This window comes from Lissotriton vulgaris, chromosome 7 (genome assembly GCF_964263255.1).
Source record: "Lissotriton vulgaris chromosome 7, aLisVul1.2, whole genome shotgun sequence".
Lineage (NCBI taxonomy): Eukaryota > Metazoa > Chordata > Amphibia > Caudata > Salamandridae > Lissotriton > Lissotriton vulgaris.
The window spans coordinates 668,132,101-668,154,864 of record NC_141695.1 but is presented as its reverse complement, the minus strand read 5'-3'; the positions used below and the strand labels follow the sequence as shown (position 1 = coordinate 668,154,864).

The 22,764-nt window shown below is 46.7% G+C and overlaps 1 protein-coding gene across 1 annotated transcript in view; it reads right to left on the bottom strand.

The window, feature by feature from the left end:
- ANKFN1 (ankyrin repeat and fibronectin type III domain containing 1) overlaps positions 1-22,764 on the bottom strand; it is a 1,140,330-nt gene that overhangs the window by 603,574 nt on the left and 513,992 nt on the right. The window contains exon 9 of the mRNA XM_086928764.1: positions 4,760-4,892. Within this exon, the coding sequence (XP_086784890.1) occupies positions 4,760-4,892 (133 nt within the window). The remainder of the gene's footprint in view (positions 1-4,759; positions 4,893-22,764) is intronic.

Sequence of the window (22,764 nt, the reverse complement as noted above, 5' to 3'; positions counted from 1 at the left end):
AGGAACATACGGCAATTGACGAGAGTGGTTGAGTCCACTGTAGTTGAGACTGCCGGTGCCCTTAGTAACTTGACTGCTGAGCTCCAGTCGGGTCGCCTTATGACTCTTCAGAACAGAGTTGCGTTAGATGTCATACTTGCAGATAGAGGAGGGGTATGTAAATTGATTCAATCAAGCTGCTGCGTTTTCATTCCAGACAACGCTCCCACAGTGTACCAAGCCATTTCCAAGCTACATAAGATCTCCGAGTCTATACACGTGGACGAAGGAGATTGGTCGTTAATGGGATGGTTTTGGGGATTGTTATCCACTTGTGGATGGAAGATTCTGATGATCATTGGGATGGTTTTAGCTATCCTTTTCCTGTTCTGTCTTTGTGTACAGTGTGCTCCTGCTATATGTGGCATTTGTGCTACTTCGTGTGCGAGGAGACCTGTCCAGAGAGAGCTACTAAGTAATAAGATGATGCTACAGCAACATCTTGATGATCTGATGAATATAGACCTGGATTCAGACTGACGTGAGTTTAGGTTATTGCCTATGTAAGGGCAAAAGGAGGGTCTGAGGTTCTCTGATTCTGAACCCGTTTCATAAAGGTCGTCGTATCGTGACGATTTTGGTAACAGCGAACCGCAAATGATGAGTGCGGCATGTACGAGTGTTTTCGTAATGTTCGAGTGATGGATTCACTATGAAATAAGCGATTTCGTTCTGAACCTTTGGGTTCCATTTTGTGTACGATTTTGTGGTTGCCCTCACATAGGCCGATGACTACGGCCGAACGAGTCTTTTGGGACACGTACACCTTTAGCTGACTTCTGTGTGACCTGAGTGAGCTGACTCTGTTGCCCGAAGCTAACTTGTTGAGCCAGTTCCTGGTCCGGCAGCTGGTCAAGATAGAGATCAAAGAGCAGGACATTGCTGAGTTTATGGTACACGCACACACCCTTCTATCTTGCTTCTCATCTGTTTCTGTTCCTTCTTTTATGGCCTATTTATGGTTTGGGTTGTGGTCTTTTATTATGGGTTCGTCTGGCCTGTCCGAGCAAGAATGTGGGGCCTTCCTGTGTAATTGATGATGGGCTGGACAATTGAAAAGTGGGATTGTCGTTATGTGATACCTTTTGCAATGTCACCTACGATTGGATAGTTTGTAAATAATTGGTGCTTGTCAGGAATGTGATTTCTAGCATAAAAGACGATGTCTCGCAATCCGAAAATTGTGCAGACTCTAGCGAACCACCCGTGTCGTGCTTTGTAGACTTCTGTTCCTGGTTACAGCATATAAATTTGATCTTTGACGCCACCAAGAAGTATCCCGTGTCTCTGTATGCCAAGACAGGTGAACTCGAAGACATCGGGTGTTTCCCCTGGCGCCGCTGGGTTCTAAAACCCGGTTCTTCACTAGTACAGCTACACATCCCAATCAGACACATAAGATTGGCAGGGTCATTCTTCTTAGCATCCGTAGAGTTTGTAGTGCACAAACTGAAGGCCGCTCTTTAACTTTTATGGCGGCTAAACAGTGGAACCTCATGCCATATCAGGTGCATTTGGCATCATCATTGTCCATCTTTAAAACTGAAAGTTTGACTTTTCAATCTTGACTCGATTAACCAGACTGGATTTCAAGGGTATTTTAGTATTGGAATCCTCTGCAATGCGTAGTTGTTAGCATTCTCTAAGCAACTACCGGGCATATTCTCAAGACCCTATAGCCACCACAACACCACTTTCAGTGACGTTGTTGTGGCGATAGGGGCTTAGCCCTATTCACAAGGCAGCATTAAGCCACGTAAGTGGCTTAACACAGCTTAATGCTACCTTGCGAATAGGGCCCCCTTCACGCTGTTTTTAGCATGAAAGGGCTTGCAGTGGGTGTTGCGGTGGGCGTTCCACCGCAACACCCTTCAGTTTGCCACTACCTCCTATTGTCAAGGGCAGCGTAAATAGGAGGTAGTGTCAAACTTAAGACTAGGAAAAATCTGGTCTTAAGGTGGCGAAACGAAGAGAAATGCTTTTTTTCTCCTCGTTTTTTTCTTTTATCATGTGTGCTGCCTTGTGCAGCACACATGGAAAAAGCAACATGCCATGGTTTGCTTATGTACAGGAAGGGACACCTTCCTGTACATAAACAAACCTTTTTTAAAAATGGCGTTTAGTACCTTACATGTGTGCTGCACGAAGCAGCACACATGTAAGTTACAAACTGGCATTTTAGGTTTGTTTATGTGCAGCATGGGAAACCTTCCTGTAGATAAACAAACCTCCCTACTTGCAGACACCCTTGAACTTTGGTGCAAGGGTGCCTGAGCTGGCACTAAATTGTGAAACTTGGCCCCATCGCAGGGGGAAATGCGAGGCTGCACCGTATCCTTGAGAATAGGGTGCAGCCTCGCGTTTCCGAAGTGGCGGAGAGAGGCGTTAAGCCAAGAAGGCTAATGCCTCTCTCTGTCACTTCATTGAGAAGGTATGTGTTCATTCAGTAGTTCGAAATCAAAAATGCAGTAAATAAAAAGCAAAACAATGCCTCCCCCCAAAAACTGAAAATGAAAATGTTGTTCCTGGTGCTTTACAACCTTTGATATAAACCTCCTTACAATTTGGTATAAGTCACATGGAAGGTAGGGAACCTTTCACCTGAGTACCTGCAATTGATATTGATAAAGAAGATGAATCGCAGATCTCTGGGGCTCTACCTATGAAGATTGCACGACTGGGGAGATTGTCAGTGGCTATGTCTTATGCTCCTCTACATTACTACATTGGTTGACTGTCAATTACAAGAGCAAGAAAATGTTGCAACAGTATGGATGGAATGCAGCTCTGGCCGGCCGTATGAAAGCCCTGTTTTTTGCCAATATATGCAAAAGGAATTTACGTAATGCATTCTTAACAGAAAAGTTACGTCCTACAAATAAACGTGTCCTCAGTTTACCTTTTGGCTCAAATTGATGACCTATCTCATCGCAGGACCTGAGTGACTTTGATGGAATTCAATATGCTCACTGGCTTGATGTCTTGCAAAAAAGTGTTGTTTTCAAGACTAAACCCATGACCACACATAATTTGTTGAATTAGCCACTTAACTTTAGAACTGATCGGATTCAATTGCTCATTATATGGCGCATGCCTGTGGCCACAGACTCTGAACAGCAACATATTTCACTTTAAATAGCAGCTATTCAAGAATTTCCAGCAGAATACGAGTCTCTAAATTCGATTTACATATAAATGCTGCCTGTTGTAGTTGCCATGATTGAAACCAAACTTGATTACAGCTATGCTTTATTATGGAGCATGCCGGAGTTTCAGGTTGCATCCCTCCCGCGCTTCATTTTCCAACCATTACAGGACTCAGCAGCAAGCTCCAATGCTATATTAATATTTTAATGTTATTGTAGGTGTCTTAATTAACTGAAATACAGCAATGGATTGCTGTGGTGCACGCCCGAGGTCTAAGCCAATGCCACATAATCTTAAAAAAAGCACCCATTTGCATTATCTTTAGTCTGCATAAGAGAATTGGTTTCACACACAAGAGGGGTGCACTAAGGGGCAGATTTGCAATTATTGGCATTTCCCTGCAAATTAGCAGGGATGCGCCAGTAATTGTGCGCCGCAGCTCCGCCGCCCATGATGCGCCGCATTTACAATGCGGTGCACCATGGGGCAAAAACGTTGCAGATGTGTCACGCATCTGTGCCGTAAAGTGTCACATTGCTGGAGTTGCGTCACAAGCGTGACGCAGCTCCAGCGATGCTCTGTGGGGCCTATTCTTCCAATGCTGCGTCAAGCCTTACGCCTGCTTCAAGCAGGCGCAGGGTTTTGACACAGCATTGGCCTAAAAGTGACTGAGTGAAATCTTTTAGGAGGCGTTCCTGCGCAGGAACGCCCCCCCCGTGTCGGAACGCCTCCTTGTGGCACAGGGCTTTACAACGTGATGCATCTCACAGATGCCTCACATTGTAAATACCCCGCACCATGGCGCATCTTTTGCTCCGCTTCTGCGTCACAAAAGTGACGCAACGGCGGCGTAAAAGAGGCGCAAGGGGCTTGTAAATCTGCCCCTTAGTTCTTTTAAAGTATCAGTGAGATTTAACATCAGTTTCTTTTCAACATTTATAAATGCATTAGCTTAAAATTGTGGTGAATCATTTAAAGTGAATTATCGCTAGTGTTACCATGAAAACACTTCGTATTGTTTTTATTGTGAAATAGAAATAACTATTGCACTCTTCAACACACCTTGAACACTTTTATTCTTTAACGGAAACAACTGCATTCACAGTAGTTAACCATTCCAACAACTTTATTTCGGTCGATGTAGACCATAAACAGTACATAAGTAAAAACAGTTTACACCGATAAAAACAGTTAACATAGACAACTTGACACATAAATAAGTCCACATATGGCAAATTTAGCAGCAATGGAATACATCACAGTGATCACAGGGTGGTAGATTCGGGGAGTTCATACCTTCATGCCCATCCTCAACCAGCTATATATTGATTGATCTGTGTGAAAATACTCCAATGCAAGTAAATATATTGAACATGTTTATGAAACTTTAAACAACATTGATATATAATGTGACTTTGATGCACTATTGTGTGGAGAGTTAGCATTTTTATAATCATAATTTACATTTACATTTTAAATTTCATTTTAAAAGGTGAATAGCACATAGTTAGTTTGGACATGATATAAATATCACATACAATTCATAATGTGCCAAACAAGGATGCTCACATACCTTAGTGAACCACAGAAAATCTTGCATAATTGAACTGGTATAAGAGTCATCAATTTCCACAATTGGTATTTGATCTTCATTGGTTACTAACATGTTGTCTTTGTAATGAAATATTACTGCTACATAAATGCCTCTGAAAGCAAAAAAGACGCTGTTAAATATTTCTATTTATACACAAAATCAATACAGGCAGTTACAGTGTTTACTTGCAAGAGCTTTAATGAGGACAATGGCATAAGAACTGATGTGTTCATTTGACAGAAAAGCTACAAGTATAAACAGTTCTCAAACATAATTTCAGTGTTCAGGGAAATCAAATGCATTTGTTTTGATTTTATGTGTATTGATTTTGTCTTTTCCGTGTGAAAGGGGGATACTCTAGACATAGAGAAAGATCATTTACAGTAATCAATTTTATAGAATGTTGGGGGAAAAGGCTTGTTGTAAAGAAATGCAAGAGCATCTTTTCAGGTATGGAACATGTGGCCAGTCTGAACTCTGAAATGGCAATATAGGACCGTGTTTCACAAGTTTTTTCAAAATTTATTAAATAGTGCTCTTTAGAAAGATTTAGAATATTTATGTTCATTCCTTTAGTATTCATTGTTTGCCTGAGACTGCTGATATGTCTGTCATTGTTTTAAGAAATGTGTGTTTTTTGGCGATAATGTGCTAATATTTAAAGTGTATTTTATGCAACATATGTATTATTTTAAATCAAATTTCAAATGCAAAGCACGTTACAAGGAAATTAGAAACAGACATATTAGAATATGATTTTCTTTTGTAGTTCCTTGGCACAATAGAGTAGGCTTTACAAGACACATCTACATAGACAGTGTACTTTTCTTCTGCGTGTGTTCTGCATTTTCAATGCTTATATTCACTCACTGAGAAGAGTCATTGAAAGGTGCTTGCATCAAGGATGGCCTGCAAGGCTTGAGAGGTGATATGACTAGTGGTATAAGACAGGGGTCTCAATCAATCAATCAATCAATCAATTATAGCATTTGTAAAGTGCAGAACATACCCGTGAGGGTCTCAAGGCGCTGGGGGGAACCTGCTACTGTTCGAAGAGCCAGGTCTTAAGGAGTCTCCTGAAGGTTAGGAAGTCTTCTGTCTGCCATAGATGGGTGGGGAGGGTGTTCACCGTCTTGGCGGCGAGGTGGGAGAATGATCTGCCGGCGGCGGTCACTATTCGGATGCGGAGGATGGTGGCGAAGGTGCGGTCTGTGGAGAGAAGCTGGTGGGCGGGGGTGTAGAGGCAGAGTCGGCTGTTAAGGTACACTGATCCGGTGTCATGGAGTGCCTTGTGTGCATGGGTGAAGAGCTTGAAGGTTATCCTATTGTTGATGAGGATCCAGTGCAGGTCTCTCAGGTGGGGTGTGATGTAGTGGGGCTGCGGCGGGGGATGTCGAGGATCAGGCGTGCGCCGGCGTTCTGGATGCGTTGGAGCCGTTTCAGGAGTTTAGCCGGGGCTCCTGCGTAGAGTGCGACTTCATTTACTCACCTGGAACTTTACCTTGGGCATCAGAGACTTTGTTTTGGGAGCATTTTTGGCCACAGCGCTACCAGCGCTTGTACCCACGGTTGGCTGCTGGTCCCCACCGCCGCCACGACAGGAACACCACGCGGCCGCCGAGCGGTGGGACAACAGCCCCCACAATCCTTTGCCTGGTGACTCTGCCCTCTTCCGCCCACTGACGCGCCCGGAAGGCGCACAAAAGACCAGAGCTCCTTCAGCGTCGCGGGATGCGCACAGGCGGTGCCGGGCTAAGCCCGGGCAAAGGGCGGGCCGTCTGTGGCCATCCGGGGCTGGCCAAGGCTGGGCTGGGCTACCCCCTTTGATCCCACGGACATTGAAGTAAGACTATATGTATTAACAGAAAACCTCACATTTTCATCCTTGCCTCTTGTGTTAAGTCCACGGTTTAAATATCAATAACATCCTGAGCTTAGGACGGAAATCGTCAGTGGGAGGCTCTGTGAGAGGGACATTAGATGCTTTTATTACAAGGGCTACTTCTGTTTTAGAAAAAGAAATAGCACTAACTGAGAGACAAATATCCTCAGAATGGCAGAGCAAACGCTCATCTTTGGGGGCTATTCAGTCAGCAAGAACACCTACGCTTACTAGTATTAGTAACAAACAATCAAATGATATAGGTATTCCCCCACAGCTCCAAGACCTCTCAGCTCGAACAGCGACCCATGGGGATCCCAATATTTCTGACACCAGTCTAGATTCACAATTAGAACTACCCTCGGAAGAATCATTACTTGCCTTTTCTAGTAATTCTATTCCTGAGAAGGTCACTAGTACTAAACTACTAGGGGTAGGCATTCCTTTAAAAAGAAAAAGGGAAGTCGAGCAAAATCCTGCAGGGCTGTTACGAGTCCGAAGAAACCCAAAGGTTTACATGCTAGTGCGGATAATCAGGGTTTTTTGATTACACATTCTCAGCAAACACTAATGAACAACATTGAGCATTTGATTAAATCCTTGCTATTACCTATAGTTGAGAGGGTCAAGCGAATGCATGAACAATTGGGGTCCATTACAGATATTGGAATTGCTAATTCCAACCTACTTAAAGAATTGTTGCCTAAGAGGCCTCCCTTGATTGATCCTGAGACGAGGATAGTGCCCATAGCAACTAACAATGAATCTAGTAGCAAGTTGCATCCAATAGTCCATGATAACATCACAGGTACACAGATTCAGAACATAGCTCTAGAGTCTATTAACCCCAAGAGATTTACCAGAAAATAGGCAATTAAACAAGAAAGTCCAGGGGAATCAGGTTAACATGCAGAGGACCCCTAATAAGAACAAACAGACTATGGGGCCTGCAAACCACATTGATCTTCCGCCGGAGGCAGAACCCCTTGTTATTGTACTAACAGGGGTGCCTGAGTTGCCACCATGGAAATTCGAAAATCATCAGACCGTTAAGAACAAAGCTATGAATTGGCTAAGAACAAACAGACCTTTACCTGCACATTTAGATGGTGAAATTCTAAATGTTAGATGGTTAGGTTGGATTGGGAGAAGACCGAAGGATATTCCAGGGGACATAATTGTTATAAACTTTAGAGATCGCAGGGTGACAAACCACATCTGAGACTGTTTCCCTGATGGTTATGAGGGAGGTATTTCCACTAGAGACCTAAGCTATTTTTACCCGAAAGCTTTAATTGATAACCCCTGGAGACGTGGGAACCTAAGTTCTCGGACTATTCGGCCCCCCCATGTTCAACACCCCTACTTCTAATCGCTTCTCTTCTCTTATGGGGTTGGAGGGGATTGATTGACTGCAATCTAGGAGTGATAAGTCCTTAAGTGACCATGTGCCTCCTTAAATCCAAGTTCAGAGGGAAGCAAGTAAGGGAAGAAAATACACAGATATAATTAGTAGCATAGGAGGGGTAGATAACTGTGTGTAAAAAAATAAAAAAAAGAGTGCGCTGCCGTAGTCCAGTCTACTTCTGATGAGGGCCTGGGTTACCGTCCTTCTAGTTTTGGTGGGAATCCACTCAATGATCCTGCGAAGCATGCAGAGGGTGTTGAAGCAGGAGTAGGAGACGGCGTTGACCTGCTTCGTCATGGAGAGTGTGGAGTCGAGGATGACCGTGGTCGGTGGGTGTGGGGGTGCTCCTAGTACCGTCGGCCACCAGGAGTCATCCCAGGCTGAGGGGGTGGAACCGAGGATGAGGACTTCCATTGTGTCTGAGTTCAGCTTCAGTCAGCTGTTCCTCATCCAGTCGGCGATGGCCTTTATTCCTGCATGGAGGTTGGTTTTGGTGGTGTGGGGGTCCTTGGTGAGCAGGAGGATCAGCTGGGTGTCGTCAGCATAGGAGATGATGTTTAGGTCGTGCCGTCGGGCGATGTGGGTGAGCGGGCCATGTAGACGCTGAACAGCGTTGGGCTGAGGGATGAGCCTTGGGGTACGTCGCAGATGATCTCGGTGGCTTCGGAGAGGAAGCGGGGGAGGCAGACGCTCTGGGTTCTCCTGGAGAGGAAGGAGGTGGTCCAGACCAGGGCCTTCTCTTGGATTTCGGCGTCGTGGAGGCGTGCTCTTAGTGTGCAGTGGCAGACTGTGTCGAAAGTGGCTGAGAGGTCCAGCAGGATGAGTGCAGCAGTTTCTCCATTGTCGAGTAGGATCCTGATGTCGTCGGTGGCGGCAATGAGGGCTGTTTCAGTGCTGTGGTTGCTGCGGAACCAGGACTGGGATGGGTCCAGGATGTTGTTCTCTTCGAGAAAGCTGCTCAGTTGTTTGTTGATGGCCTTTTTGATGACCTTTGCCGGGGACGGGAGCAGGGAGGTGGGTCGGAAGTTCTTGAGGTCCTTGGGGTCCGCCATGGGTTTCTTTAGTAGGGCGTTGATCTCTGTGTGCTTCCAGGTCGCTGTCTGGTAGTAGATGTTGATGGTTTTCTGGAAGTGGGGTGCGATGGTGCTGTTGGCTTTCTTGCAGATGTGGTGTGGGTAGGGGTCTACCGGGGATCCGGAGTGGACGGAGTTCATGATCTTAATGGTGTCATCGTTGTTGATGTTGGTCCAGGCGAGCAGGTGGTTGGTGTGGGTGGTGGTCGTGGGAGCGGGGATGTCGGTGTTAGCCAGGGTGGTGATGGCATTGAAGCTGTCATGGATGTCTGCGATATTGCGATGGAAGTAGGTGGCTAGTGAGTCGCACAGGTCTTGTGACGGTGGGATGCCATTGGTGTTGGAGCTGGGAATGGAGAAATCCTTCACGATGCTGAACAGCTCTTTGCAGTTGTGTGCGTTGTTGTCTATGTGCTCTCTGAAGGAGGTCCTTTTGGCGGATCTTATGAGTTGGTGGTGTCGGCAGGTGGCGTTCCTGTGGGCTGAGTAGCTTTCTGGTTTTCTTTCACGGGTCCAGTTCTTTTCTAGTTTTCGGCAGGTTTGCTTGGAGGCCTGGAGGTCTTCATTGAACCAGCTGGCTCTCTTGCTGGTGTGGGTGTTGTGGGGCTTCTTGAGTGGGGCAAGGGTGGGATGTATGTCATTACTACGCATGCTTTTAAAAAGCATGCCTTTACCACGCAACTTTTACAACGCAAGTTGTTACAACGACTTGTGTTGGGGGCGCTGGATAGTGAATAGTTTAATTTACTATTCCAACTCCAGTTCCCATGGATAGTAAGGAAGGTTTTGGATAGTAAATTAAACCATTCCCTATCTTACAGCGTCCCCAGCGCAAGTCGTTGTAATGACTTGCGTTGTAAAAGTTTTGTGGTAAAGGTAGTGCGTGGTAAAAGTTGCCTTGTAAACGCTGTTCCCCGCAAGGGTGTTGGCGCAGTCTTCGATCCATTGTCTGAGGCTGCGGGCTGCGTGTTCGGGGTCGGTCAGGTCTGCGGGTGGGCTCTGGGCAAGGGCGGTGGTTAGCTGCTCCTCTGTGATCCAGCCCAAGCTGTGGCGAGGCATCTGCTGGGTGTATGGGTGTGTGGTGGGTTTCCGGAAGGTGAAGTAGATGCAGCAGTGGTCCGTCCAGTGGAGTTCATGGTGCGGTCGAAGAAGACATGGGTGCTTGCTGAGAAGAAGGGGTCAAGCATGTGGCCGGTGGCGTGAGTGGGTGTTGTGACGAATTGTCTGAGTCCGAGGTTGCAGAGGTTGTCAATTAAGGTGGAGGAGTTGGATTTGTAGATGTAGTCCATTGAGGCGAGGGCGTGTGTGCTGATGAAGTAGGCGATGGAGTCTCTGAACTGTGGTCGGGTCTGGGGGGTCTGTAGATGAGGGTGGCTCTGACGGTGGTGTTGGGGTCGGTGTGGATCTGGAAGTACAGGTGTTCGGCGGTGCTGAGGGTGTCATCATTGTTTGTCGAGATTTTGAGAGTGTTTCTGTGGACTATGGCAATTCCTCCTCCTACTCAATTGCTGCCGTCCTTTCGGGTGATCTTGTAGCCTTTCGGGATGGCTATGGCGATGTCAGGTGCCAAGGAGGGGGTCAATCAGGTCTCCGTCAGGAAGGCGATGTCTGGGGCGTTGGTGTTGAGTAGGTCCCAGAGTTCGACGCCATGTTTTCGGGCGGAGCGGGTGTTGAGCAGGATGCATCTGAGTTAGTTGGGTTCTTTGGAGGGCGGGTTGATGGGCCGGATGCTGGTGAAGCTGCAGTTCTGGCAGGAGAAGGGTCCTTGGGTGCATTTCAGGGCGTCCAGGCAGCAGGTGCGGGATTATACGGTGTTGAGTGCGTGGATGGTGCTGGAGTCGTAGCGCAGGCGGGCATCGTGGTGTGTGCGGGGGGCCAGTTGTCCTGGCACTGGGCGTGGTCCAGGCACGGACGAGCGCAGACGGTCTTGCCTTAGGCGTGCCTTCGGCGTGCCAGCGCCGCGCCCTCTGAGCACGTCCACTGTGCTGCCTCCATATTGGGGGATGTGGGAAAGACGAGCAGCTGGGAGGCGGGAGCGGGGTGGCGATTGGGAATGCAGGGGGCAGGGCTGCTGGGGACGCAGCTGTGGGAACACAGAGTGGGGAGCGGGCGGGAGTCACAAGAGGCAAGGGGGCACAAGGAAAATGGGGACTCAAGAGAAAATGGGGGCACAAGGGTGTAAAGAGAGAAAATAGAAGAGACACAGTATATACAAAAGAGCAAGAAGCAGGCAGTATTGGCAGGGCACAAACCAGTTACGAGCAGCAGCAACAGTGGGCTGAGGTCACACAGGGGGGCTGCGTGGCGGTGAGGGGGCAACCTGCCCGGTGACAGGGTCAAGGGTCGCTCTCTCTACCACTGCGCGGCCTCCATATGAGGGGATGTGAGAGGGAGGAGCAGCTGGGAGGCGGGAGTGGGGTGGCGAATGGGAATGCAGGGGGGCAGGGATGCAGCGGCGGAAATACGGGTTGGGAGCGGGCAGAGGTCACAAGAGGCAAGGGGGCACAAAATAAATGGAGGCACAAGAGAATATGGGGGCACAAGGGTGTAAAGAGAGAAAACAGAAGAGGCAGAGTAAATACAAAAGGACAAGAAGCAGGCAGTATTAGCGGGGTACAAACCAGTGACGAGATGCAGCAACAGCGGTTTGTGCTCACACAGGGAGGTTGCGTGGCATTGAGGGGAGGGACCTGCCTGGTGAAAGGGTCAAGGGTCTCTAACCTTTTGTATGTAAGAGCTACTCCTGCTTGGTGAAATTCACCTGTAGCAACTATTATTTTTAGAGTCTTTGGGGCTGATTACGACAGCGGCACTGTATCTGAAATGGGACCGGCTGACATGCGGTCAGCAGTCCTGTGAGAGGCATTACAATGCAACCACCACCACCGCGGACGCAATGCCTATATTTTGCATTGGGGTGGGTGCTGCTGGCTGCAGTACGCGCCGCAATGCAAACAAGGGACACTGCACATATCCCTGTACTACATGGCAGGCACCAGGTGGTGCCTGCCACATGGTGCAGGGATATGTAGGGGTCAACATGGCTGCACCCTGTGCTCACAGCTTAGGGCCAGGAAAGAAGGGGGGCCCACTTTGGGCCCCCAATGTTCCTTTCTGCATACCTGAACAGGCAGTTATAAAGGGACATTGTAATCCCGACGCACCACCACCATTTTAGGGAATACAAGGTTCTCCACCGCACCGGCGGGCTCAAGGAGCCAGTCAGATGCGTGGGTTCACTGATACCGCATTGATGTAAAAATATCAATGTAAAAAATATCGATGAAAAAATATAGACTACTAAAATATAGCCTACCTATACTTTTAACAGGTAAGTACAAAAATATTGACAAAAAATATTGATGTAAAAAATATAGTAGTACAAAACATCGATTTTATATGTATAACAAATAAAATAATAAATAAATATATTAAATATAAAAATTATTAAAAAACAAATAAATTCAATTCAATATGCACTTTAACAAAATATAACAAATAACTTATTTGAAAAAAGCTAACCACATAAACATAATATTTTATATATATATATATTGTCCCTGTAAAGAAACATGAGCACTCAATCCACTGGAGGGGAGAAAGGGTGCACGAACTGGCTGCAGGTCCCAGCATGCATTGTTGAAGTGTATTAATTCATGGGCACACCGGAGGCTAATTATATTTAAAGAGCATGCAGGGGACTGTGCAGTTGCATGTAATTTTTGTTTTTCATGTTAGCCTCTGAAGAAAGGGAAAGGATTCCCTGAAACGCGTCAGGCCAGCGGACATGATTATGGAATGGGAAGCTAACTGTGTCTGAAATAAATGATTTGTTACCTACCTTTGATGGAGTGCGGCTTCATCTCTGGGCAGCATTTGTGAAAGCAAGTATACATGGCAGTTCCAGGCCATGGAGGCGACACAACGCCATTGAAAAGACCTTGGTCTGTGCGGGGGAAAACATTTCCCTTCGTGATTGGAGGAGCAGGTATTTAAATTGAGACAGTCAGGGCTTCATTTGAACGCCCAATGTAGTGCTACATTGGTCCCTGTAAAGAAACATGAGCACTCAACCCACTGGAGGGTAGAAAGGATGCATGAACTGACTGCAGGTCCCAGCATGCATTGTTGAAGTGTATTAATTAATGGGCCACCGGAGGCTAATTATATTTAAAGAGCATACATGGGACAGTGCAGTTGCACATAATTTTTGTTTCTCATGTTGGTCTCTGAAGAAAGGTAAAGGATTCCCTGAAACGCGTTAGGCCGGGGGACAGGATTACGGAATGGGAAGATGACTGTGTCTGAAATAAATGGTTTGTGGCCTACCTGTGACGGAGTGCGGCCTCATCTCTGGGCAACATTTGTGAAAGTACAAGTAAGTATACAAAGTAGTTTCAGTTTCAGGCCGTGGAGGCAACAAGCTGCCATTGAAAATAACTTGGTCTGCGCAGGGGAAATGGTTTCTCTTCGTGATCGGCAGAGCAGGTATTTGAAATGAGACAGTCAGGGCTTCATTTGAACGCCCAAAGTAGTGCTACATTGGTCCCTGTAAAGAAACATGAGCACTCAACCCACTGGAGGGGAGAAAGGGTGAATGAACTGACTGCAGGTCCCAGCATGCAATGTTGAAGTCTATTAATTGATGGACGCACCGGAGTCTAATTATATTTAAAGAGCATGTAGGGGACAGTGCAGTTGAACGTAATTTTCGTTTGCTCATGTTGGCCTCTGAAGAAAGGGAAAGGATTCCCTGAAATGCATCAGGCCGGGGGACGGGATTACGGAATAGGAAGCTGACTATGTCTCAAATAAATGGTTTGTGACATACCTGTGACGGAGTGCGACCTCATCACTCGGGCAACATTTGTGAAAGCAAGTATACGCGGCGGTTTCAGGCCGTGGAGGCGATGCACCGCTATTGAAAAGAACTTGGTCTGCGCGGGGGAAAAGGTTTCCCTTTGTGATCGGCAGAGCAGCATTTGAATTGAGACAGTCAGGGTTTCATTTGAATGCCCAATGGATGGCTACATTGGTCCCTGTAAAGAAACATGAGCACTCAACCCACTGGAGGGGAGAAAGGGTGAATGAACTGACTGCTGGTCCCAGCATGCGTTGTTGAAGTGTATTAATTGATGGGCACAGCGGAGGCTAATTATATTTAAAGAACATGCAGGGGACAGTGCAGTTGCTTGTAATTTTTGTTTGCTCATGTTGGCCTCTGAAGAAAGGGAAAGGATTCCCTGAAATGCATCAGGCCGGGGGATGGGATTACGGAATGGGAAGCTGACTGCATCTGTAAAACGGAGTGCAGCCTCATCTCTGGGCAACATTTGTGAAAGTATATATATATATATATATATATATATATATATATATATATATATATATATTACCATATTGTCGCCAGTAGGTAGTTATAGTTATGACTTTGTTTTGATTCAAAACGTATTTTTTCTTTTGCCAATATCTTTGCCGCTGGTTGACAAATCTTTGCAAAATTTTCAAAACTTATGCAGCGCTCCGATCAGCTACTGCCGTGAAAGTTTCAGGCTGATTCGTCATACGGGGCTGAGGAAAAAGGGGGATCTCAAAACACGTATTCTCCATGGTAATTTCCATAGTAAACTTTTGACAACGCTGCAACCCGAACTGCCCAACGGAACTACACCAAATTTGGGAAAAAGGTAGATCTTGGTTCAGAAAGTGACCTTTTTTTTTTAAATGGTGTAAATCCGTTCAGTAGTTCCTGAGAAATTCATAAATAAAATAAATTAGTCTCTGGTGACCGGGGTGGATCCCACCCGAGTACATGCTTGAGTTTGATTGGCTGCCAACACTTCAAACCAAGAAGTGTTGGCAACCATCTTGTGACTCGGGTGGACCGAGTCACAAGAAAAAGGGTGAAAAAAATTATAAAAAATAAGAAAATGGGGCAGGGTAGAAACACTCAGACCCACTGGGCCTGCTCAGGGGGTCCCACAAGGACCATAGGGCCAAAGAAAGCATTTTTTTGTTTTCATTTTCGGCGTTATTCGGGAATCTGGCAGAAAAAATAGTTATTTTAAGCCCCTGGGTGGGCCAGGTCCCGCGGGCAATACATAATTTTGTATCCAGGACCCCCTCAGCCCCAGCAGGGCTTTTTTTAATACTGTGCAGGGTGCTACTGCCCCCCACACTGCCCCGTGTACCACCACCTGCCCTGGAGCTTTATGCTTTAAATGCAGGGGGACATATGGACGATGACAGAACAGTGATCGTTTCACCATCGTAAGGAGAATTGCCCATCAGGATAGCGGCAAACACAAAGTCCGTCTGCCGCTTTTTCGCCGGTGGCAATCATTACGATTGCATGCCAGGCGGAGCTGAGTCACTAATATAGTGGTGGTACCCGTGGTACCCCCTGCAGTTCCATGCACCAAGTGACAGGCACCACGTGGTGCCTGCCACGTGGGGCAGGGAAATGCTGCGCATGCTCTTTGACCATTGTGGATGGTGCTGCAGCTAGCAGCACCGTCTGCAATGGTAAAAGGCCAGGATACGCCCGCCACTGTGGCGGGCACATCCTAATTGGGTTTAATGGGACTGTCGCACATCTGGCGGGAGGTCCCATCACCGTTATGATGGCGGGCGGTCCCATCACCATTATGATGGCGGGCAGGTGTACTGATATCCGCCCACCATCATAATGAGCCCCTTAGTGTGGTTGGCTTGAGCTTCCCCACACTGCCCCAGGGACCACCCCCACCCCAGGGCACACTTTATTCAAATATGGGGGTCTGTTGCAGACCCCTGGCCTCAGGAACCCCCACCTACCAGGGGCTTTAAACCAGTTTGCAGGAGCCCTCTTTGGCCATAGGGACTGCCACTTATCAGGGCCAGCTCTAGCAATGTCCCGGGGTGCCCACCCTGGGACATTGCAGTTTGATATGGCAGGACGGGAGCCCCTCTTGCCTGTTTATGCACCTGACTTGCCTCTTTCTGCAACTCTCTTGCCTATTTCTATACTTTTCTTGCCTTTTTCTGCACCTCACTAGACTCTTTCTGCACTTTTCTTGCTTTTCTCTGCACCTCTCTTGTTTCTTTCTGCAACTCTGTTGTCTCTGTCATCACTTCTCTTCTTGCTACACCTCTGTTGCTTCTTTCAGTGCTTCTCTTGCCTCTTTCTGCAGTCCTCTTGCCTGTTTCTATACCTGCCTTGCCTCATTCTGCACCACTGTTGCCAGTTACTGCACCTCACTTGCTTCTTTCTGCATCCCTCTTGCTTCTTTCTGTACCACTCTTCCCTCTTTCTGTACATCTCTTGTCTCTTTCTGCACCCCTCTTTGTTCTTTATGTACCTCTCTTTCTTCTTTCTGCATCCCTGTTCCATCCTTCTGCCCTTCTCCTGCCTCTTTCTGCACCTCTGTTGCCTCTTACTGCCTTCTCTTGCCTCTTTTAGCACTCATCGTCCCTCTTTCTTCACCACAGTTGCTTCTTTCAGCATATCTCTTGTTTATTTCTGCACTTCTGTTGCTTATTTCTGTACCCCTATTGCCTCTTTCTGCACCCTTCTTTCCTCTTTGTGTAACCTTCTTTCCTCTTTGTGTACCTCCCTTGCCTCTTTCTGCACCACTCTTTCCTTTTATGCATTTATCTTGCCTCTTTCTGCACCTCTCTTCCTTTTTCTGCACGCCTCTTGCTTCTTTCTGTACTTCTCTTGCTTCTTTCTGTACCCTTCTTCACTCGTTCTGCACCTCTCCTGCATGTTTATGCACCTCTGTTGCTTATTTATGAACTTTGCCTGCCTCTTTTTGCACATCTATTGCTTCCTTCTGCACTTCTCTTGTATCTTTCTGTACCTCTCTTCCCTCTTACTGCACCTGTGTTGCTTCTTTAAGTATGTCTACCTTTTTGTACACACATTTACACAGAGTATGCTGTTTGAAACACAGGTATTCAAGTATTTGTATGTTTATTTTTATGTAACATGTCAATGGGTAAAAGCAGAGACACATGAATGCATACTTTCACAGAGTTGGTAGACTTACAACAGTGATATGGTTAGGATTGCTGTTTTATATTTGGTAGGCCTAACATTCTGAGCAGCCGATGAATAGTTAACCTTTAAGAGAAAAGTGAGGTTTAAGACATCTTGGGAGATGAATCAGTGATTAGGCTACTTTCTATGAGTCTATGGAAAGGTACAGTCGAAGTAGGCCTCCTTATGCACTACTCTTGCTTTTTATGCATTTCTCTTACTTCTATCTGCACCTCTCTTGCTTCTTTCTGCACCCCTCTGCCCTCTTTCTGCACCCTTTTTCCCTCTTCCTGCACCTCTCTTGCCTCTTTCTGCATCTCTCCTTCCTCTTTCTGCAGTTCTCTTGCCTCTTTCTGTACCTCTAATGCATTTCTCTGCACTTCTGTTGCCACTTTCTGTACCCCTCTCCCCTCTTTCTGCACCTCTGTTGCTTCTTTCTAAACTTCTCTTTTTTATATGTTTTTGTACACACATTTACAGAGTATGCTCCTTAAAACACATATTTCATGTATTTGTATGTTTATTTTCATGTAACATGTCAGTAGGTAAAATCAGAGACACACGCATGCATACCTTCACAAACTTGGTCAGACTTATAACAGTGATATGCTTAGGATTGATGTTTTACATTTGGTAGGCCTAACATTCTGAGCAGTTGATGAAGAGTGAACCTTCAAGACAAAAAGCGAGGTTTAAGACATCTTGGGAGAAGGATTAGTGCGTAGGCTACTTTGTATGAGTCTGTGGAAAGGTAGAGTTGAAGTAGGCCTCCTTCTGCACTTCTCTTGCTTCTTTCTGTACCTCTCTTAATTCTCTCTGCAACTCTCTTGCTTCTTTCTGCACCCCTCTTCCTTCTTTCTGGACCCTTCTTCCCTCTTTGTGCACCTCTCTTGCCTCTTTCTGCACCTCTCTTCCCCCTTTCTTCAGTTCTCCTGCCTCTTTCTGTATCTCTATTGCTTCTTTATGCACTTCTGTTGCCTCTTCCCACACCCCTCTAGCCTCTTTCTGTACCTCCGTTGTTTTTTTCTGTTCTGCCCTTGCTTCTTTCTGCACTTTTTTTTGCAAATGTCTATACCCCTCTTGCCTCGTTTGCATCCCTCTTCCTTCTTTCTGCACCTCTCTTGCCTCTGTCTGTACCGCTGTTCCCTCTTTCTGCACCCGTACTGCCTGTTTCTGCACATATGTTGCCTCATTCTGCACTTCTCTTGCCTCTTACTGTACCTCTGTTCCTTCTGTCTGCACTTCTCTTGCCTCTTTCTGCACCCCTCTTCTCTCTTTCAGCACCTCTGTTGCTTCTTCAGCACATCTTTCTTCTATATGAACCTCTCTTGCTTCTTTCTGCACCACTCTTACCTCTTTCTACACCCTTCTTCCCTCTTTGTGCACCTATCTTGCCTCTTTCTGTGCCTCTCTTTCCCCTTTCTGCAGTTCTCTTGCCTCTTTCTGCACCTCTATTGCTTATTGCTGAACTTTTGTTGCCTCCTTCTGCACACCTCTTCCCTCTATCTGCACCTCTGTTGCTTCTTTCTGTATTCCACTTGCTTCTTTCTGTACCTCTCTTGCTTCTTTCTGCACCCCTCTTGCCTCTTTATGTACCATACTTCCTTATTTGTATACCTCTCTTGCCTCTTTATGCACCTCTCTTTCTTCTCTCTGCACCTCTTCTGCCTGTTTCTGCACCTCTGTTATCTCTTTCTACACTCCTCAGTTGGTCTCTTGGCTCCCCCTGGCCCTTGCCCTTCTCTTGATAAAGACTGGATGTTGCAGAATAGTCCCATACCAATTTTTTGGTCATTTCTGCTTTTGTTGGACTGATAGGGGTTTTACGTCTATATCTGTGGCAACTTCTCTGCTGTTGTTTTATTCTTTGGGTTGTTGAGACCCGTTGTATTGTGTCCTCTGAAACTGATTGCTCTATATCTGAGTCTTTATCTGATGAATATTTATCTGCAGTACTCTCCTCGGAACCCCCGCTCTCCATGGAAGTACCAGTTGATGTGCCTGTTTCATCGTTTACAGAAAAGAAGCAATCGCCATTTGGTGTACGTGGTGCAAGCTGTCCAGTTTCTGCAGTAACCAGTAAGCCCTGAGCATTTAATCCCACCTGCGAGCCTCCTTTCTCTGGGTCAGTCCCATCAGTCAAAGCTCTTTTATGTTCTAGTGCTGGGAGAGATTGCATAACCCGGGACTGCGTATTATTGTTGCCACTGCTACTGTAACCTACAGCCTCGCTCACAGACTGCCCCACTGTAGCACTCTCTGCTGTATTACCGGCATGTGCGAGCTGCCTTTGGGAATTGTCAGGGCCCACATCGCCCTCAGCGCAGCTTACCTTCCTGCGCGCATCTGTATCCCCCTTTGAGGTTGCTGTGCCCTCTCCGTCTCCCTCTGCTCCGGTGTGCTGCTCTGTTAACGATTCCACGTCCAGCAATGATGACGTTGCACCCAGCTCTGGTGTCAGCGCATCCGTGCTTGCCCTGGTCGGCAGTCCCTGCGCGTGCACCTCCGACATTGCTGAGGATGACACTGCTGATTTGCTTTGCAGCTCCGAGTTGCTGCCGCCATGGACCACAAGCTCAGCAGTTGTGTTTCCCACGGCGTCTACAGCGGCGTTTCCAGCCACCCCCGTAAAAGCCTCTACCAAGGTAGGCTGTCTCATACTAATGCCTTTTGGTGCTTTGTCATCTGTGTCTTTCGGTGTCGTTTTCACGAGTCTTCCCCTCACAGCTCCCGCCTTCCTCTCAGCCCTTTGTTCTGCTTTTAGATCAGCATCTTTTTCCGTCTCTTTAGCTGCCTTCTTTTAAGCGGCTGAGTCTAAAGCCACGGCAGCCATTTTAGCTGCCGCCTGTTTCCTCGTCACGGCATAGGCATCGGGTGGTCTCGTTGAGTCTGCTACAGTTTCAGCATCCTTTGACGGGTCTTTAGCCTCTTTAAGTTTGGTTCCTCGTGGAAGCATCTTGGATCTGTTCCTTCCGGCAGTTCTACCGTATGAGTATTTCAGGTTGTTTTCTATTTCGGACCACGTGTAATGTATGGCCATGCTGAAAGTCTTTTGGTGCAATAAAGCCAATACTTTAGAAAGGGCGTTCTTAATCCAGCCGATTCTCCACATTATCCTTGTAGAACTGCAATCATTTTCCTGTCCATCGGGAGAGAGAGGTTAGAGCGACCTACCCCTGTGACCGGTCCGCGGCCATCTTGCCCCTACATGTCGGCGCTTGTCGCTTCTTGCTGTACTTCTGTTACCTCTTTCTGCACACCTCTTTCCTTTATCTGCACCTCTGTTGCTTCTTTCTGTATTCCACTTGCTTCTTTCTGTACCTCTCTTGCTTCTTTCTGCACCCCTCTTGCCTCTTTATGTACCATACTTCCTTATTTGTATACCTCTCTTGCCTCTTTATGCACCTCTCTTTCCTCTCTCTGCACCTCTCCTGCCTGTTTCTGCACCTCTGTTACCTCTTTCTACACTTTTCTTGCGTCTTTCTGCACATCTGTTGCTTCTTTCTATACTTCTTTTATATCTTTCTGCACCCCTCTTCCCTCTTTCTGCAACTCTGTTGCTTCTTTCTGCACTTCTCTTGCCCCTACCTTTTTGTACACAAATTTACAGAGTATGCTGTTTGAAACATAGGTATTCAAGTATTATATGTTTATTTTTATGTAACATGTCACTAGGTAAAAGCAGAGATACACGCATCCATATCTTCACACATTTTTTCAGACTTACAAAAGTGATATGGTTAGGATTGCTGTTTTACATTTGGTAGGCCTAGCATTCTGAGCAGTCGATGAATAGTGAACCTTCAGGGGAAAAGTGAGGTTTAAGACATCTTAGAAGAAGCGTCAGTGATTAGGCTACTTTGTATGAGTCTGTGGAAAGGTGCAGTCAAAGTAGGCCTCTTTATGTACTTCTCTTGCATCTTTCTGCATCTCTTTTGCTTCTTTCTGCCCCCCTATGACCTCTTTCTGCACCCTTCTTCCCTCTTTGTGAACCTCTCTTGCCTTTTTCTGCACCTCTCTTTCTTCTTTCTGCAGTTCTCCTGCCTCTGTCTGCACCTATATTACTTTTTTTGGAACTTTTGTTGCCTCTTTCTGCATCCCTTTTGCCCCTTTCTGCACGCCTGTTGGTTCTTTTTACACTTGCATCCTTCTGTACCTTTTTTCAAATTTCTGCACCTTTCTTGCCTCTTTTTGCATCCCTCTTCTCTCTTTTTGCACCTCTATTGCCTCTGTCTGCACCCCTGTTCCCTCTTCCTGCACCTGCTCTGCCTATTACTGCAACTCTGTTGTCTCTTCCTGCAGAACTCTTGCCTCTTGCTTCACCTCTGGTGCTCCTTTCTGCACTTCTCTTGCTTTTTTCCGCATCACTGTGGATTCTTTCCACACCCTCTTGCTTTTTTCTTTACCCCTCTTGCCTCTTTCTGCACCTTTGTTGGTCCTTTCTGCACTTCTCTTGCTTTTTTCTGCATCACTCTTACTTCTTTCTGCAACCCTCTTCCCTCTTTCTGCACCTCTCTTTCTTCTTTCTGCAATTCTCTTGCCTCTTTCTGCACCGCTATTACTTTTGGCACTTTTGTTGCCTCTTTCTGCATCCCTCTTGCCCCATTCTGCACCTCTGTTGGTTCATTCTACACTTCTCTTGCTTCCTTTTGTACCTTTCTTCAAATTTCTGCACCCCTCTTGCCTCTTTTTGCATCCCTCCTCCCTCTTTTAGCACCTCTCTTGCCTATGTCTGCACCCCTGTTCTCTCTTCCTGTACCTGCTTTGCCTATTTCTGCAACTCTGTTACCTATCTGTCAGCATTTCCCTTGCTTATTTCTGCACCCCTCTTGCCTCTTTCTGTACTGTGTTGGTTCTTTCTACACTTCCCTTGCTTTGTTCCGCATTTCACTTGCTTCTTTACACATCTCTTTTGCTTCTTTGTATCCCTCTTGCCTCTTTCTACACCTCTCTTTCCTCTTTCTGCACCTCTCGTAAAAGTTTCTGCACCTCTGTTGCCTCTTTCTATACTTCTCTTGCCTCTTTCCACACTTCTTGTTAGGGTTCAGGGAAGAAGAAGGAGACCTTGAGCTGTGTCCAGGGACAGACCACGGACCTGTGAGGCGCACTTTTTACACACTCCCTTAACCCTCTAAAGGAACGCCTCACACGTTGCCTGACGCTTGGCTTACTGACACGTTCCGTGACCACGCCCCCATCCTACATCCGCATTGTTCCCGGCGAGGCACTGCTTCCTTGGCGTCTTCGTGGCTTGGTGTTCCGCTGCCCTCATTCTCGACTCAGCTTCCCTAGGAGTCAGATTCATCCTGGATGTGTAGCGGTATTTCCTTGTAGCAGCATCCCCCCACCTTCGCTGCATTCCCTTCCCAGCCTATTTTTTTATTACGTGCCTCATTTGCGGAGCCAACTGCCCGGTTCTGTGTGAACAGGAGTTGTTCACTGTCTCTGTGCGGCACACCGCTTGTATTGTTACCATCACCCTTCTTTGAGGGAGTAGCTGTTCTGCTCCTCATCTTCCCAGTGGAGCCGGATGGCATACCTCGCTGAGTGTGTGTCTGCTTTGTCCTGCTTGGGCAAGCAGGGCTGGTAGGAACACCTCAG